The sequence below is a fragment of the Aspergillus candidus genome (genome assembly GCF_002847045.1).
Source record: "Aspergillus candidus strain CBS 102.13 unplaced genomic scaffold BDW47scaffold_17, whole genome shotgun sequence".
Taxonomy (NCBI): Eukaryota; Fungi; Ascomycota; class Eurotiomycetes; order Eurotiales; family Aspergillaceae; genus Aspergillus; species Aspergillus candidus.
The window spans coordinates 358,365-375,344 of record NW_020194022.1 but is presented as its reverse complement, the minus strand read 5'-3'; the positions used below and the strand labels follow the sequence as shown (position 1 = coordinate 375,344).

At 48.9% G+C, this 16,980-nt stretch overlaps 5 protein-coding genes and 1 non-coding gene across 6 annotated transcripts; 2 read left to right on the top strand and 4 right to left on the bottom strand.

Annotated features, from left to right (window-relative positions):
- Window positions 1-1,883: 1,883 nt before the first annotated feature.
- BDW47DRAFT_t66 lies at window positions 1,884-1,972 on the bottom strand. The gene has a single exon. It is a non-coding gene; the product is annotated as a tRNA-Tyr (tRNA).
- A 3,081-nt stretch (window positions 1,973-5,053) lies between these two features.
- Window positions 5,054-7,332, top strand: BDW47DRAFT_20886 (uncharacterized protein). Its single transcript, XM_024818447.1, has 7 exons — window positions 5,054-5,505; window positions 5,569-5,794; window positions 5,863-6,179; window positions 6,247-6,552; window positions 6,624-6,737; window positions 6,796-6,876; window positions 6,934-7,332. Exons 1-7 carry the CDS (start codon window positions 5,290-5,292, stop codon window positions 7,234-7,236), a joined length of 1,563 nt encoding a protein of 520 aa, XP_024672899.1. The 5' UTR covers window positions 5,054-5,289; the 3' UTR covers window positions 7,237-7,332.
- A 329-nt stretch (window positions 7,333-7,661) lies between these two features.
- On the bottom strand, window positions 7,662-7,966 carry BDW47DRAFT_104470 (uncharacterized protein). Its single transcript, XM_024812337.1, has 2 exons — window positions 7,900-7,966; window positions 7,662-7,849 (listed from the first exon to the last, which is right to left on the bottom strand). The coding sequence occupies exon 2, from the start codon at window positions 7,827-7,829 to the stop codon at window positions 7,674-7,676; it is 156 nt and encodes a 51-aa protein (XP_024672898.1). The 5' UTR covers window positions 7,830-7,849; window positions 7,900-7,966; the 3' UTR covers window positions 7,662-7,673.
- Window positions 7,967-8,801: 835 nt separating this feature from the next.
- Window positions 8,802-10,597, bottom strand: BDW47DRAFT_104469 (uncharacterized protein). Its single transcript, XM_024812336.1, has 2 exons — window positions 9,983-10,597; window positions 8,802-9,923 (listed from the first exon to the last, which is right to left on the bottom strand). The coding sequence occupies exons 1-2, from the start codon at window positions 10,442-10,444 to the stop codon at window positions 8,814-8,816; spliced, it is 1,572 nt and encodes a 523-aa protein (XP_024672897.1). The 5' UTR covers window positions 10,445-10,597; the 3' UTR covers window positions 8,802-8,813.
- Window positions 10,598-11,322: 725 nt separating this feature from the next.
- BDW47DRAFT_20873 (protein kinase domain-containing protein) lies at window positions 11,323-13,757 on the top strand. Its single transcript, XM_024818446.1, has 2 exons — window positions 11,323-12,403; window positions 12,489-13,757. The coding sequence occupies exons 1-2, from the start codon at window positions 11,561-11,563 to the stop codon at window positions 13,587-13,589; spliced, it is 1,944 nt and encodes a 647-aa protein (XP_024672896.1). The 5' UTR covers window positions 11,323-11,560; the 3' UTR covers window positions 13,590-13,757.
- Window positions 13,758-14,311: 554 nt separating this feature from the next.
- BDW47DRAFT_104467 (uncharacterized protein) lies at window positions 14,312-15,947 on the bottom strand. Its single transcript, XM_024812335.1, has 2 exons — window positions 15,275-15,947; window positions 14,312-15,197 (listed from the first exon to the last, which is right to left on the bottom strand). The coding sequence occupies exons 1-2, from the start codon at window positions 15,374-15,376 to the stop codon at window positions 14,556-14,558; spliced, it is 744 nt and encodes a 247-aa protein (XP_024672895.1). The 5' UTR covers window positions 15,377-15,947; the 3' UTR covers window positions 14,312-14,555.
- Between the last annotated feature and the right edge of the window lie 1,033 nt (window positions 15,948-16,980).

The following is a 16,980-nucleotide window of genomic DNA, read 5'->3' as shown; positions in this document are numbered from 1 at the left end:
GCTGGCCACGCGTGACCAGGCTGAGCTCACCAGGTCCTTAAATACTATCAAGGGCTGAATCTACTCTGATTACCTATTTAAATCTAGATCTGATCTCTTTAAGCAGGTGAGTATTAAAGACAGAGCAATAAGTTCTAGAGCCTATAGCATTTATTACTTTATTGTATCAGATAGGTATGTATACGTGAAGATATACCAGAATAGAGCCATCGGCGAGAAGATCAGGAATAACAACATCCGTGCCAATAGAAGCCAACACATCGAAGCATCCCGGGAACTGCTTCTCTATCTTCAATCTTTCCATATAATTGATCCAGAGAACCTAAATCTGCTGTCCGAAATAGAACACATTCAAACGATAAACCAAATCCCCTGGTGTGTCACAGGCAGTGGAAACATACCATACATTTGATAAGATGCAAAGGACGGTATCGATGATGGGGAGAACCCACTTAGTGAGGCGGGCTGATCTGGGGAACAACGGTCCTCAGTCCGCAGCAAGGCTTTTTTCTCATCGGGAGGTTAAAGCTTGCGGCTGATCTATAGATGCGCAACATATTTTAAAAATAGCTTACTGATGAGTGTCAGCTGAGCTATGTGACCTGTATTAATTAGATGAGGCTCGGTGAGAAGAGCTTATGAGGCTCTTTGCATCTTAAAGAAGCGATGCGACCAATCTGACAAGGCTTGGTTGAAGGATCTGGGTGGAATCCGTGACACGGCTTTGCTTTTGATCTAGGTCCAGCCTCGTGTTAGATAGCCTGAGCCGTATATCTAACTTCCAAGGTTTGTAATATACTGTGGATGTGTCTGGTAGCCTCGGGGTAGTCTTGATCAGGCGTCTGCAAGTACGAGTACAAATTGAGAGAAGAGTTCCATGACTCAAGCCAAAACAGAGAAAGTCATTTATGAAAATATCTAGTATTCAATATTGATAAGCTCTGAAAATTTCTCCGGCCAACACAATGATAAGTATGTTGGCGCACTGCAAGCTTGCTTTGCCAGTGAAATGTTGCACAGTCTGCCTTGCTGAAATTGCACTCTTGTATTACACCTTGATACTTATAGGTGATAGACCCTCTGCCACTGCCAAGGTAACGCGTAACCTAGGTTATTACAACAAAAGATGATTGCTCCAGTTCACAATAATAGACTCAATAAGGCTGCCATAGACATCGCAACTTGGGATAAACTGACAGAACTTGCTAATAACCGAAAATTCCTGCAGTAGAATCTCGTTCCTCCACGCCCTGTAAGTGGCCTGCATCGGATTTGATGTGAGTCTTTATAATTAATAATCAGGGCGTTGTTCTGAGATAGTACCAATGATCAAGCATCCTGAGGCTCTCTTCGGTATGCACGTTCTTGCAGACCTGTCAGGCAAACCCAGGGCAAAGGTGACTGCACAGATCCTGTATGGCCTTTTTGTGGATTTTCCACAGCCTTGCAGAAAGTGATATCAAAGATCTGAAGGAACTAGCAATAGCCCTCCAATCAGGTATCCTGACAGAGTAACCCAATCAGAGGGTCTTTGTTAAATGCAATATAACAGTGATTGGATTGGTTTATATTCAATTACTCAATCACACAATCTACAAGACTAGCAAGCCCATCACAGTGATGCTATATTAATAAAATATTTTATTCAATTTTGAATAAATTCGCGTGAAGCCATAGTAGTTTAGCGAGGTAAAGCGCAGTCGTTGTTTCTGCAATACTTGGATAAGCGAAACATGAAACAAGTAAAAAGCAAAAAATCATTTTGGCAAACAACAAAGCCGGTAAAAATAAAAAGAACAGTGGTACATTCATACTTGGATTCGAACCTGTATTTTGATTATTGCAAGTAACATTTTGCAAAAAGAAAAAAAGAGTCAACATTATCCCCCGAGCCGGAATCGAGCCAGCGACCTTCTGATGACAGGTATTTCCATTACAGTCAGACGTGATAAACCAACTACACCATCAGGGGTTGACGTTGAAAATCTTACCCCTTCTAAAGTTAACATTGGCACCTGCAGCCTCTACCAGATTGGCTTTATTTTCCATCAACCTCCAGCTTCCCGCTTTAGGGCTACTTTTAGCCATACTCAAATGAAGGGACTCGGTTACGGTGGACATGCAAATAATGCCCTAATTTCGAAGGCGCATAAACAGGGAATATCTACCAATCCTGGAAGGTTCGAACTGCAGGGTCCCCTGTCAGTGGGCCTCCCCATATCATCCCCCATTGGCAGGTCGATCTCGCATCCCCTTGAACAAGTCCGTCTCCGGTTGCGCGCTTGTAGGATCATAATTTCCAGAGCAATTTATCATGAAGTCCACATGAGACCGTCACGTCAGCAACCCTGTCGGGCGGGCACACCCGTCCAGTGATTGGCAGCCCCCAGCTAGCCAGCCCCCCACGATTGGCGATGCCTTCAACTGCATTCCAGTTCCCCGGCCCATTATCTCCCCCCTCCAAACGAAATATGCAGTCGGTCGGTCGGTTGCCGTTGGGCAGCAGAGTCCGTTGTCCGCGTCGTGTTCATTGATATCCACCAAGTGTCATTTTACCACTTCAAAGCAATGCGGCTCTGATGTGGCCGCCTTAGATATATTAGGCCGCACGTAGTAGTTGTCGAACAACATGTCATCGCCACCCAAGCCAGAACGCACTGTTACCTGAAACATCGCCTGAGACCGACCTCACTTCGCCTTCGCTGGACGAAAGAGAAGGGAGAAAGAGAACCGACCCATCCAGGCTCCACAGGCGAAGAGCTTGTCCGGCCTTCCCTTGCCCTGCGCCTCGCCTTGCCACCAAAAGAAGAAGAACGACAACAGGGTGACAAAATGGCAGAACAGACTTTCCTAATGCGATATGTCAGTCCCAATCGCCTGATGCAATTACTCCGCGAACGATACCCACAGGGAGATTATCAGATCACTGTGAGTCAGCTCTCTTTTATTTCTTTCTGTTTTCTCTCAAGTCAGCCTACGGTACCACGCGCACTGTGGTGGGTCGGGTAATGTGATTGGACATGATATTCCTCTCATAGGTTGGCCTTGTTGGATATGAGGGGGCATGCGAGTGGCAGTGCTGATAATGCGCCCCATCCTGCAGATCCGATTGGGCGTGTGTTTCCTCAATCTTCCTGTCCCTCTCTCTAAGGTGAGCGTTGATCTATTTCTAGTGTTTTCTTTCTTGTTTCTTCTTTGTTTCTTATTTGATTCTGTGTTTTTGTTTTTCTCTCTTTCAATTCATGTATTTTTTTCCAAAGGAAAAAGAAAAGAAAAGAAAGAAAATCCTGATATCATGTCTGACCACGTCGCCTGTTTTTTATATCATCTCATTACCAGATTACCACGGGGCGGTCTATAGCTTCCCTGTCAAGCAAAAGAAAGAGGGGCTGACCAAGCGACAGGAGGAAATTGCCTCTTGCACGGATGATAATGTGGCACCACCAGGTTAACGCATAAGGCCCTACACCAGTGGTGTGATCGACCCTGGCGACTCGTCCAAAGATGATTTGGTAGCCCGATGGATGACGAGACTAAAATCAGCCTCCAATGGAGAGAGGCGCAGAGGAACTCGCACCAAAGGTGGAGGTGGGGGGCGAGTGAACCCGGGTTTCAAGCAAGGGGGCGGCTGATTGTTACCTGTGAATTCGGCGGGCTTAGCTAGACATAAAAAGAATCTTTGCCCCGCGCGCCCTGTCCCACTTCCCCCCTCTCTGGCGGGTGTGTGAAGTTTGTTTAAGTGTGGTTGTTTCGGTTTATACGTGCTTGTCGTGGAGACTATCGCCTACGAGTGTCTCGTGTGCGATCTATACTATATACGCTTTTTGCTCTTGGAAGAATTCCCATCTTCGACAGGTGGCCTGTTGGCCTACCTAGCGATATCAGATTCCCCGTGAGAATACGTTCTAGAAGTATCTAGAAGTCTCTAAAAGTTTCTAGAGCCCTCCAGGTTTATTCTCGAACGTTTCTCGATTGTTTCTGGGTGTCAGCTTGTCTATCATGAACCGAGTCTACGGCGGTCCGCCCCATCAAGTCATTGACGGGAGGTTCATGGACCCCATGAAGTTGGTGAATGTCCTGCGAAGTGAATACGGACAGTCCAACTTCCGAGTTGAGGTGAGCGCCCCTTCCCCAATTGGTTGTACTTTTGTGGATGCTAAGCGGGCCGTATGATATAGTTACGGCTGGACCAGTACAAAATATACGTGTTTGATCAAGCCATGGCGCGGTCATCTGGGTTGACACAGGCATGTCCATTCATCACGCTCGATTGTGAGATGAAATTAGAGCTAAATCGTGGCCATAGGAAAAAATCAAGTACTGTCAGCTGTTTAGATGAGTCAATCGGTGTTAGCGAGAAAAGACGCATGATTTTCTCGAGTCACGACTTGAAACGGCTGATAATGTGCGGGACACATACACATGCAGACTATTCGTTCGGGTAACGGATGATATTACTACATTAATGCATCGACAGACAAAGATGGCAAGCCATCGGCGCATCCGGGACAGAGGACGGACGGGTGGCGGGGTATGAGAGAGACGGCGTTTAGTGGGGGGCAACGTGTAACGTGTGTATGATGTTTGCTGCGTGTACGCTTTTGGCCAATACAACGCATATACCTGGGTTCTTTGTCTATCAACCGGTCTCTCGTAGATCCGTTTGTTAGTGTATGCATATATTCGGCGGTGTTTCCTTGAAGGATGTCCTGCCCTCTGGCCCTGATTGGCTCCTGTAATCCATACGGGTGAAAGATATGCGGATGCTCCGTGACTCTCGTATTCGAGTACATGAGGATGCTATTCCCTGCAATCATGGTCTGTTATACCTGCAGCGTGACATCACACTACACTAGCGCAAGGTTGACTCGCAAGGCTTTGACCGCCCATGGTGGACTGTGCAGTCCGCTGATCAGACCGCTTTGGTGAGAATGGTGCCAGGTAGTTGTGCCCTCGGCACAAAGCAAGGATCTACAAAGCAGGCGGGACGCACGGCCTACGCGAACGCCATTCTACTATAAAGATCCAAAACCATATATTGTGAGCTGAGTTGATTTGCCACGTGACAAGGAATAAGGCAATGGGCGTTAAAGTCATTCGCTCTGGTCAGTGGCTTAGTTGATGACAGAGCATGGTTGGAAAGGAATCGAGAGCTCATGAGCCACAAGATAGCGGAGCCTCATCGTTTCTAAACCCGGGTTTGGTGCTATATTCGAGTCTTTAAAGAAGGGCGACTCCGCCTGGTGAGTGATTTCAAGGTAGCATACTCAAGATTCGCAAGTCTCGTACATGATGGACCACCTGTCGATGCCTTCAAAACTTGATCACTATCTTACAGAGAGGGTTGAGTCAAAAGCGACCGACCTCTTCAAAGCGCGAAATGACCGGCCTCAACTTGAGGCGTCCTTTTTGTATAGATGTGCAGCCTCGGACAATAGCTGGTCACTGGGAATAAGCCCTACAGTCCAGATCAATAATGCCGAAGAACTGGAAAGAGCGGAATTAGTAAGCGTGCCTCACGATACGTCCTCACTGGTTGATGTCACCTTCTGACGAGAATAACAATAGGCGAGCAGTAACGCATGCGCCCAGATATATACAATTCGCCACCAACGATCCTGGGCAACCTTGAACATCTCCCACAAGCTTTTCCGGGAGCTTTTGGAGAGGCATCGTGTGTTTCACCATTTCTGGCGGTCGATCCTGACTTTTGGAAGGAGAGTCGAGGAAAATGAATATGGATTCCCAGCATTCCGGGCCAAGCGGTCGCAGAGTGGACGGGGAAAAGTTGACGGTCAGTGCCCTTAGGAAGCCAAAGAATGTCAAAAAAAAAGGCGTCTAGAAAGCTGACTGATCTAGTAGAAATCATGTACGTGATTCGGAGAGTTGAGCGCAATAATCGTTCCGTTGAAAACGGGGAGTGTCCATGGTCAATTCGACAGACTGGGATCTATCACCGTCTGGCGTATGAGCCGGATGGATCCCAACATAAATCCACATTCATCCTGGTCGCGCCTTCGAGCATCGTCGATGACGAGATTAACAAAAGTCTCGCCCAGCACCACTGTGCAGACGGCGTCATGAACCCAACGTTCGCCGTGCACGAGCGGCTTGTGCTCGATAGTCTGCGGGGATGGATGGACTATATGGCCTGGCTCGAGAGCGAAGTCAAGCAAGACGTAAGAAAATGACCCGTTCCAGATCTTGGGAGAATTGGCTCTAACCATTGATGTTCTTCGCCCCCAGTCTAACCGAGTCATTGTTTCCAAAATGGGCACACGCGAAATTTACTTCAATGCCAACGATCGCCAACGGCTGAAGCAACTCGAGGATTACATCACAGACATGATGGTCATCCTGCAGACCATGGCTGACACAATAGCGCGCATCAGAACAAGCTGCCAGCGCCATTGTCAAATGAGTTGCGGAGACAGTAATTCTTGTGCCTGCAGCTATACCATCGACGAATTCGAAGAATACGCCACAGAAGCACAGGTCTACTTAAATAGGGCGAAGGTACTCAAGACGCGGGTCAAATCAACCGCTCAGCTGGTTAGTAGATCACTCTTTGATAAACATTAATATAATTTGCATGAAGCTGACCACGCATTGCCGTAACACAGCTGTCGGATCTTCTGGGCTACGAGGAATCAAGGAACCTGAAGCAACTGGCCCAAGCATCCCACCAACTGGCTCAGGCATCCCACGACGAGAGCCATTACCTCATGGAACTTCAAGTGCGTTGAAGCCCCAGCGTGGCTGTGGAAGCAAGCCACTGACAGCGGGTTGGGATAGAGAAAAAGCGTCCAGGATGCGGCGGCTGTCAAAATGCTGACCATCATTGGATTGGTCTTCTTGCCATCCACCATTGTTGCGGTACGCCGACTGACCCTCCGAGTCCGTATCTACGAATTAATCTGACTAGCATAACAGAATTTTTTTTCGACTGAATTTGTGAAGGTCAACGACCAGGGCCGCTTGCATGTCTCGCGAGAAGTCTGGATAATGGCAGTGGTTGCGGTGCCGTTGACTGCGATCACTATTTTCTTCTGGTGGCTGCTGCTGCGGTTGAGCCGTGCTGGGAAGGCACAATGGCTGAGATCTCTGCTCCATGCAAAAGCGCCCGATGACGACGAGGAAAAGGGAGAACCCAGGTACCGGCATGTGAAGAGTAAGGTTGCGTCCTTTGGTATATTCGGAGGCCCGACGACCCCGGTGGAAATAAAGGCCGAGTGAGCATCCATAAGATGGGTTAGCTTGGATAGATTTGTTATACGTGGGGCTAAGTATTTGGCGATGATATGTGATATTGTATCACGTTTAATGAATTCCATACGATTCGACATATTCAACTGTCCACCCTGCTTGACAAGAATGTAGATATTATGTAATTTCGTGCCGCTGAAGCTATCCATAGGAATATTTGCTATGCCTGGATGCTAATAAGACTGTGGAAGAAAAGTCCGTTTAATGTTTAGTGGCTAGCATCAGAGACATACAATTATACCTTCCTGATAGGGGCTTGCGGGAATCTACGCCGCTTTTGCTTGTATATATCGAGTAAAACGTCATGCATAAGCTCTTCCATACTATGCGATACTTCCTTGTTTCGTTGATATTTGATGCTACGGGGTCATTACTTGGTCCAAATTGGTATTGAAGTGAAACATCCGCTATTTCTGTCTTCTGGCCTTTGCCTCATGCCCTGAAGATGACAGCTGCTTCATCGTTGCCAAATCAGTGAGACCTTTAGTTTGCTTTTGCTTTTCTGCGGCAGCCGCAGCTTCATCTCCCGCAATATTCTGCACTGGATTGGTTTCAGGGGACATGGTAGTAAGCTTAGTACGGTCTGCGTTTCATCAGTTACTTTTGAACCAAATCAAGAGCAGGTATATTCACATGAACCCTAGAGCTTTCTTGGATGAGTCCTACTCTATAAAAGAATCGTGGTTTTGGGCAATTTTCCGACCTGTAAAGTCTGCACACTTTATTAGTATTATTTCTCTAATAAAGCATACTAGGAGAAGATACCTACAACAAAAACCTCCTAAGAGCTCCAAATTATCGAGGTACCCTAGAGTGTGTCAGACCTGGTTCGAGAAAGCTTCGAGAAAAAGCACCATGTGGGCAAGAACCTCTCGGGAGTTTTGATCTAGGAAATCCAAGTAGGCTTTATACGTAGGCCTAGATACCAGGGGGATTGGATGGCGGGGTAAAGGTTCAGTCACTATCTAGGTACCTATGTACCAACAGACGTGGTGTGATGGGATTCGATATCACTAGCGTTAATTTACACTGACCTTCATCTACCCCCACATCTTGAAGTCAGTAAACAAGCAATTAGGCTATAAAAAAGGGCTCAACAGCTCAACGAATCCAGTAAATATCCAAGGAGGAGGGTCTGGCCCAGGTGGGGTGAGATGTCTGGCTGCTCGTCAGGTTCGGGAAAACAGCAGTCGTAAATGCAAAGGTTTGTTTCTATGCTAAACTAGGTTTGTGAGCTCTCTCAGCCCTGTCTGGAATAGACCAAATCTAGGAGCCATCTGCCCAAACCACAGATTACTGTTACATATCATGTATAGAGCAACTCTATTGTGATCAAGGCAAATGCTACAAGCGAAGCAAACACCACCCGATCAACATCTGGAGGTAAATAACATAGCGGGAAGTCTCACAATATATCATCTAGATACTTATCAATCCGAAAGTTATACCTGCCGGACATGTGAGAGAGCCTAGAAAAGTAGTGGTTTTTTAGCAGTAGGTAGTTGTAGATACACAGAAAGGCCCTGTCGGTATTGGGGGTTCTATCTTCATGTATGTTCATTTGCACACGCGAACCGCTGACGCAGTGTCTTCTCATACTTCTCCTTATCTCGGAGCTTAGCATCGATCACCTCCTCCATGTCCACAGCCCAATATTTCGAGACAATCCGCGGCAGTTCCGAGGAAACAGAATGAGATGAATCAAAGATGGGGTGAATATGTTGATGAAAAAGATTGAAGAGGCCTTTTGGACTGTTCAAAGCCAGAAAATACCAGAAGCTTCCAGTCTGCCAACCTTTCCTCATAAGGTTTGTTCTATATGAACAACTGTTCTCAATGAGGGGAAATGATTTCTCCTCTTCTTCGAAAAGACCCAAGAATTCATCATATGCCTGGCTGAAGGTGTTGAGGCTCTCGCCAGTTAGGTCGTCTATAGGGCGACCAGTCAACCAATATGGAAGATGCAAAGTTTCTGCTGGTAGAGAACACGCCCACTCGAGATCAACCACGCATTTGACATGCCACTGGCTATCAACAAAAATATTACTTGGATGCATATCTGTAAATTGGTACAAGTAAGGTCCTTGGCAAAGTTGTCTGTCAGTGAACTGTGGCAGTAATGCTCGCATAATAGCCAATCTTGCCATCTGGGCTCGGCCATCTTCCTCATCATTTAAGGAGTTCGGCTGATATCGTAAGCGATTATCATGGCACGATAGCAGATCAAGATAGTATGATACCGCGGTTGAATAAGTCATCCCTCGACTGATGTTGGTTGGTACTCCCCCATTTTCTAGCTGATGGAGCCGGAGAGTGAGGGGACGGTTAGAAAGCCGCAGTACTCCATCGGAGTCTAGTGTCCAAGATCCGATACACGGTAGTGGTGTCCGACTCAAAGAAAGCATAATTTGAGATAGGCCCCTGAAAAGATTGGCTCTTTTGCCTTGATCGTTACGGTCTTCATCCCATGTCTCAGATAGCATTTGTACCTCTGGACTGCCAACGTAGTCCATGACCAAATATCCGTTTTCCAGGATAGTTGAACGGCGATGACAGACATAGGGACAGGGAAGGGTCCAACCAAAGAGCCATGAGACAGATCGCTTGATGTACCAGGGGATCCTGACTATCAATGGGGTATTCTCAGGCCTTGTAAACTACGTAGTTCTCAGGTTAGTTTTACCGAGAGATAGGACGATCAGTGGGGCTCTCATACACTGTGACCACCAGCAAGTCCAAATCCCCATAACTGCGGTATCGAAATGTCCGTACAATTATCCTGCATCCAAATGAAAGTCGCAGCTTCACAGCGGACTTTTTCATCCGCGTTGCCTGGGTATGTGGCTTCCCCTACCTTATATGGTAAGGGGAACCTGATGAGGGCCCGCTTTGCCGGGGGGTCATTGTGTTTGTTGATATAAAGAGGAATGCAGACATTGAAGCTGCCATGTACCCACTCATTTACCCCTCCTATTTGGCAGGTGTCTGATGGATGGAGGCCAAGATGATGAGCCGCAAGATTCTGAATCTCCTTGCGATTGCTGTAGAGTGACACGAAGAAATCTATCCGCTGCTCGGGATAGTCTAGATCAAGGAGCATGTCCTCCTCCTGCTCCACGGCGGATTCAAATGTGGTGGTTCCCCGAAGGAGTGGAAGGGGAAGCCCTTGGCGATTCATTGCGACCTCGTTATCATCATCTGATATATAGTCCAGAGAACGAGGCGAACCATGGATGGGACAGTTTGTTGTTGACGTGGATCCACCGATCGCGCGACCAGACCATGCCCGATTGGACGGTCATGTGACCAGTACTGAACCAGCACCCGTGAGTCTGGGATTGTTCAAAACCTTGACAGAAGTTCTTCTTTCCTTCATAACTAATCATTGCACTCCCCCATCTTGTCAAGCCATCGAAACATGTCGCTACTGAAGGAATGACCTGGCTTGACAGTCAACCCCAGTCGTGAGAATGGATGTCAACGCCAAGCTGGACCAAGTGGACTCGATCGGTGGAGTCGCTGATAATGGTATAGCTCACTGTCCCAACCGTAAGTCTGGACTCTGGAGGACTAGAGAACGCCCAATTCTGACCAGGTCATGCAGGGATAACCAGCAATTCTCCGAGTTTATCCGATACATAAATGGGCCATGTTCGTCACTTTGTTTTGCTGATCATCCGGAGTACCGAGTGACAACATGCCTGTCCAATGAGAAGCCCCGAATGATTATCGTCAATTGAGAGTGATTTCGTTGGATCTTTCTCTGGGTGGGGCTTCCAGAAAGGATCAGGAAAGGTCGTCTGCTTAGGTGAAAGCAGGGCGTTTCGTCGACCGCATGGCCTTAACGCCTCAAGACTGCGCCAACGAGGCAGTGCATTCGCCCTTTCTCCTCCCCCCGCTCTGTCCCTCCTTGTCTATTCCCCCTCAAGTTTGGGTGAAAGTCTCTCCAATTCAGTGACTAATCAATAGTTCACTGGTGAGGTCACACTTTCAACTAGTAATTCTGCTTTGCCCCCGACTCTTCACACGTCCATCATCATGCTCTCTCTTCTGTAGTACTCATCATTGCACAGCCTTGCCTCTTGTCATATTATTTGCATATGTTGCATGTCTGTTACCCTCCAGTCTTCTGGAACATTGCTAATACTACCTCGTCTTCTACTTCTCCTTCCTCTTCTTCTTTGGATCTAATTCTCTGTTCTCTAAATTTCCAGCTGATCGACTGTATGCAGTCACTTTCTTTCATGATCCCCAACATACCCAACAATAGTCCCACACAATTCCAGATCTCCACATGGCATTTCTGAAGGTCCTTTGTTATCCCTTCCGATGTCTCTTTCTGTGTTTCAAGCCCGGTTGGCTACCCGTACGCCACTCCGATCCTGACTCTCCCACCGCTCATATCGTCTCGGACGCCGTTCCCGTTCCGTCGCAGAATGGCAACCCGATCGACCCTGTCCCCGGTTCATGCGATGTGGATAATTCTCCGCGCTGCCCGTCTATTGACACCGTTGCGGGAGATAATCGTTCGGATTCGGCCTTACGGACAGCCCAACTCGCCCTGAGAAATGCCCGCACTGAATGCTATGAGGACTCGACCCAGAACGAATTCGTCCCGATATCAGTCCTCAGAGAGGTGCTCTGCAATACAATTGTTAGCGCCATCATCGAAGACGTACTCCAAACAGACACAAATCATGCCAACCAGTTAACCGCCCGTGTCGTGAAGGATTGTTATCGTCTATTTGCCATTTTGGTGGACCGAGGGGTACCCGAGGAGATACTGGGGTTTCTGGAGGAGGGGATCAACGATGACTGTCTTCCATTCACCCGCAGTTTCATTTCCCAGGGCAGTCAGATTCGGGCCTTAGAAACAAGAGAGGGCAAGCACATCCGAACAATAGCCAAATGGGACACGGCGTCGGTCAAAAATTTTGAGTCCAAACAGTACCGCATGCTGGCCCCGGTCTTTCAGCACAGGAGACACCATGTGCTGTTCAGGTCACAGCCTCTGCCGTTTATTCACCTTGGTTTCCAGGAATTGCAAAATGGCGTCTCGCAGGGAACTTATTCAGAGGTCTTTCGGGCTCGTATTCACCCTGATCACCACACTCTGGGAGGGGGGCTGGGAAAACATGTAAGTGGGATCGTGACCCCCGCTCTCTCCCCCGCGCAAATGCATCGTTCGTTCTGGTGGCTTACTCTTGAACTACCGGCAACAGGGACCCGTGGTTGCTGTAAAACGGTTGTTCAACGTGCAGGCTAATGGGTTCGGAGCTGAACGAGCGATCTTCGATATCCTCGAATCCATCGGCGGCCACCCTCACATGGTCAATCTACTATTCACTTTTAAGAAAGGGGAGAAGTTTCACCTGGTATTCCCCTGGGCGGATGGAACTCTTCGGACGTGTTTGAAGCAGGCCCGTACGCTTCTCGCCACGCGCCAGTCGATGTTTTGGTGTCTGAAGCAAATGGCCGGTATCGCCAGTGGGTTACAGTGGATGCATAATTTCGCCACTCCGGGGAACGCACGTCTTTTCGGACGTCATGGTGATATTAAGGCCGATAACATCCTGTGGTTTCGAGGTGGTGACTGGCGCAGCGATGCTGGGGGGATTTTGAAGATTGCGGACTTGGGGCTTGCTCGGTTCCACACCCTGGCATCTAGGTCCGACATAGACCCTCTCACGGTCCGAGTCCCCACCACCTTTTCACCTCCAGACGCCTTCCGCAGGATTAGGGTCTCCCGAGCCTGGGATCTGTGGGGTCTAGGATGCATGTATCTAGAATTCGTCACCTCGATTTTGCGCGGGTACGAGGCCGTCGAGGAATTCTCCGCCGCTCGCGGAAGAGATGACACTGAAATCCCGGAGCTAAGCATGGATTGTTTCTACACGACTGACTACAACGAGATCAAGCCGTCTGTGCGTAGGTGGGTGGAGGGCCTTCACCGACACCCCCGGTGCACCGGCGTCCTCCATGACCTGCTGGAACTGATTATGTCGGAAATGATCGTTGTGGAGCCCTGTCAGCGCAGTACTTCGGCCCGCGTTCATGTCCGACTGGCAGAAATGATCGACAGGGCTTCCCACGACGACGCATATCTCATGCAACCTGCACCGTGGTTCGAGCCCCTACTTCAATTGACCGAAGAACCATCCACCCTCAGCGAGCCAGCTCCCCAACAGGATCGTACCGATTTCATTCCCGAGCGATCCCCGACGCGCCGTGGTGCTATGCTCGTCCGGACCCGAGGCACCTGGCCTATAGGGCCAACGATAGAACCGCCTCGTCATGTTGTGGCCACCGGAGCCTTCTACTAAAACGGTAATGTTCTTCCCTTGCCACCCTTCTCCCTTCGGGGAAACGGGCTACGTAAATGAGCTATGTCTATTAGGTTATGAGTGATTCCCGGCGGTTTTGGGGCGTTTTTAGCTATACTTTAATTTGGATTTCTTTTGAGGAAAAGTGGAGTTTTTTTTCTTGCTTTGGCATTGTGAGGGTGAGTGGGTTCAGGAGTTTTTGGGTGGTTTGTTTAAGATATAGACGTTGATAACCTGCATGTGTGTCAGACTTGCATCTGCATCTGCACTCTGCAGTCAATCAGCGTCATGGAATTATATAATGAAGCCAGCCACGTGTCAATCAAATTTGAAGGATGTCTGGTTGGCGCTGCAAGCTTAACGTCTGCCAAGGTTGTCAAGTTACTAGTAATAATTTGAGTCCCATATCAATGGCATCAGGGTATTGGTTGAGAGTGTATCACGCCCCGATTATGATCAATTGTGTTTTGCTCATAAGTAACAATGAGATTACCGTCATTTTCGTGGTGGCTTTACCACGGAAGGGGTTTTTTACTGTCACCCTGACATATATATTTGTGGTCAATATGGGTTGCCTTTTGAAGGAGACAAGTAGAACCAATCAACACTGGGTAACTCCTTGTGTACAGTCTGTTCAAGTTTTGTTATCTACCGGCTTGGACCCGTTCGCAACTCATCTCATCATCATACATTTCATTGGATTTCTCAAAAAAGCTAACAGTGTGCAACCTTGCACAGAAAACAGGGGATGCTGGACAAAAAGCCTGTCCTATCCATATCCGTACCGTTTCGTGACAAGAACGTGCGACACAACGAAGGTGAAAGCATCGAGAAACGAAAGTCTTTATACACATAAATCACAGTAAAGCATCTTCCCAAATGTCTGTCAAAGACTCAACTCAACAATCAGGCGCATCCCCTCCCAGACACTACCAACAATCCACCGTCTAAGCACTGTCCAGCCCCTTACTGGATGGCAATATCCGCGCAGTTCAGGTAGATTTGAGGCGTCTGGAAGGAGTTCCACTTGAACGAGAGCAAGGTATGCTCCGACTTGTACTCGGGGAGCTTGATCTTCTTGGTAACGGTGTAGCCTTCGGAGATGGTGGTCTTGCAGGAGCCGGGCTCAGAATTGTCGACACCATGGCACCCGGCGCCATCAAAGCTTTCGCAGGTGAACCAGTCCGTGTTCTTGCAGCTGTCTTCCTGGCAGTCGTCGCTGGCGGGGCACTCCTGGCCTTCGACGTCGCCGCACTTCAGGACACCCTTCTGGAAGCAGTCCTCGGCCTCCTGCTTCTCCGCCTCGGTCGGCGTGTAGTCCGCCTTCAGGAGCTTGTCGACGATCTTCTGGTCCTGGCAGACACGGTAGGTGAACATGCCGCCGTGGTCGCCGTTGTTGTCCAGGCACCACACCACTTCGATCTCCTCGCCCGGCTTGTACGTCTTCACGGGCTTTCCACCCCAGTCCGCCGTCGGCTTGTTGTAGTCAAGACCGTCACGCTGGTTGAACCCGCAGGGTCCCATGCGGCCGACCTCGGCGCCGTCTAGGGTCGGCCAGGCATCGACGGGCTCGAGGATGGTGCATTCGGGGCATGAGTCTTTGCCGGCCTGGTGGGAGAAGTATTTGTTAGTTTGACTTGGTGCAAGTGCGCTGGGGGAGGGGGAATGGAGAGCGAGATACGCACCTCGAAGCCCTGACGGGTTCGGCTCTCCGGGGACCACAAGTACCCGTGGCCGGCGACAGAGGTCACCAGAGTGAGCACGGAAGCTGCGGTGGCGGCTCTCATCTTGAATCCTGCAATGGATGATCTAACGAATAGTAATAGTAGTAGGAATACCGTGACAGGAGGCTTGAAAGATAGTATCAGTCAGGAACAGGTAAAGATCGAGAGCTTGGTGATCCTCTGAAGCCACTGCAGAAACGTCCATCCTTTTATAGATCGTCAGGAGCACCCCTTCTCCCCCTCTTCTAGAAAACAGAAGCGAGTATGTGACGCCGGAAATCGCTCACCCGACTGACAGGGGGCGGACAAATACCATAGTCCGTACTGTTCCCCCGCTCCCCACCCTGCATGGCCAGAATCTCCCCTGCGCATAGACCGGCCCAAGATCGGCACGACTGACGGTGCAATCTGGGGAAGATCGTCGTCTCCTCAACGGCTAACAATGCCGATGCTGGTTAGATACCCTGCGGTGGAGCCACTGCCCTATATTAAACCAGCAGGGGTATGGGAAATTGAAGGACTTGGCGCGCGCAAGCGTTGGCTGAGAAGGCCCGGTGAATCTCCGAGTCCAGGGTGACTTGTGCGGGGCAGCTTCGTCTGAATATTCTGGAATATGGACACTTGCAGCGGGCGGAGGGAAATAGATTAAAATCTCGTTTATGGACTGGGCTGACAGGTTCACTTGATTTATTCATGTTATCATGTTGTTGTTGCCTTGGGGGTGATTAGTTAGGGCACGGCTGGTCGGGTGACGATGACGTCCGGCGTTTGGGTTGTGTCGGCCTGAGGCAACGACGGGGTTGGCACCTCCTGTGCAACAATGCGTCGTCTCCTGGGATAGAGAGAATGATACAATGGGGAAGAAGAAATTGTGGATCACAACGCTGGTAAAGAGCGGTATCATCCATTATCGATCTATTTTTTTCCGCTTAAGGTGGACGCAAAAACTCGTTGCAGGCGCTGTTGTCTATGGTTTGAAGTGTCGATGTACAGCAATAGCAGCGATCATGCCATATTTCTGGCTTCATTAAGTGATTCAAAGATGCTCGCCACCATCCTGTTTTCTCCTCCATTTCTCCGCTCTCACTTCTCGTTCTTACCGTGAGTGGGCTGTATGTGCCTATAACCCCTACCTTTAGCATCCGGAGACGCACATATCTAAATGCCGGGAAGGCTGTTCTCGAACCAAAGCCACGGAGGACAAGTTCCCATGTCCCCGAACCAATATCCATCTCAGCCAGGGACACCCGCTCGAGTGTCCTGGAATGTCTATTGAAAAGCTTACTGATCGATTCTTGATTTCGGAGAATAAACCCAGACAGGCTGCAATCTTCCAGTCGCGGCAGATACACATCGTTAGCCACGGCCACAAAGTATTGTGTCGCTATTGGCCTGATCAGACAAAGATCCTCGCAAGTCCAGATCAAGCTGATGAAGGTAAGGAGTGAACTGGAGAAAACGTGCAAGGCCAGTGGTGTCGTTAATTGTGCGCGAGTCCAGGCCCCTTGCAGCGGTCATGCTCAATTCAAAATCTTTAATTTTGCCCCAATGATCGTCAGCTCAGGCGAATAAAATTAATGCATCTCCCAGACCCCCGAAACAAAAACCTGGGAACGGGGAATCGCGAAAGACTTTCAATGTGGAAACGGGGGTAGTGCTTCGGGCCA

Excerpts from the sequence above, each read along its gene's own strand:
- BDW47DRAFT_20886 (XM_024818447.1), top strand. The coding sequence starts at position 5,290 with ATGATGGACCACCTGTCGATGCCTTCAAAACTTGATCACTATCTTACA. Across the intron at positions 5,795-5,862 it reads TGGACGGGGAAAAGTTGACG|AAATCATGTACGTGATTCGG; the intron begins GTCAGTGCCCTT and ends CTGATCTAGTAG. Across the intron at positions 6,877-6,933 it reads TGCCATCCACCATTGTTGCG|AATTTTTTTTCGACTGAATT; the intron begins GTACGCCGACTG and ends CTAGCATAACAG.
- BDW47DRAFT_104470 (XM_024812337.1), bottom strand. The coding sequence starts at position 7,829 with ATGTCCCCTGAAACCAATCCAGTGCAGAATATTGCGGGAGATGAAGCT.
- BDW47DRAFT_104469 (XM_024812336.1), bottom strand. The coding sequence starts at position 10,444 with ATGAATCGCCAAGGGCTTCCCCTTCCACTCCTTCGGGGAACCACCACA. Across the intron at positions 9,924-9,982 it reads GACTTGCTGGTGGTCACAGT|TTTACAAGGCCTGAGAATAC; the intron begins GTATGAGAGCCC and ends AGAACTACGTAG.
- BDW47DRAFT_20873 (XM_024818446.1), top strand. The coding sequence starts at position 11,561 with ATGGCATTTCTGAAGGTCCTTTGTTATCCCTTCCGATGTCTCTTTCTG. Across the intron at positions 12,404-12,488 it reads GAGGGGGGCTGGGAAAACAT|GGACCCGTGGTTGCTGTAAA; the intron begins GTAAGTGGGATC and ends TACCGGCAACAG.
- BDW47DRAFT_104467 (XM_024812335.1), bottom strand. The coding sequence starts at position 15,376 with ATGAGAGCCGCCACCGCAGCTTCCGTGCTCACTCTGGTGACCTCTGTC. Across the intron at positions 15,198-15,274 it reads GAACCCGTCAGGGCTTCGAG|GCCGGCAAAGACTCATGCCC; the intron begins GTGCGTATCTCG and ends TTCTCCCACCAG.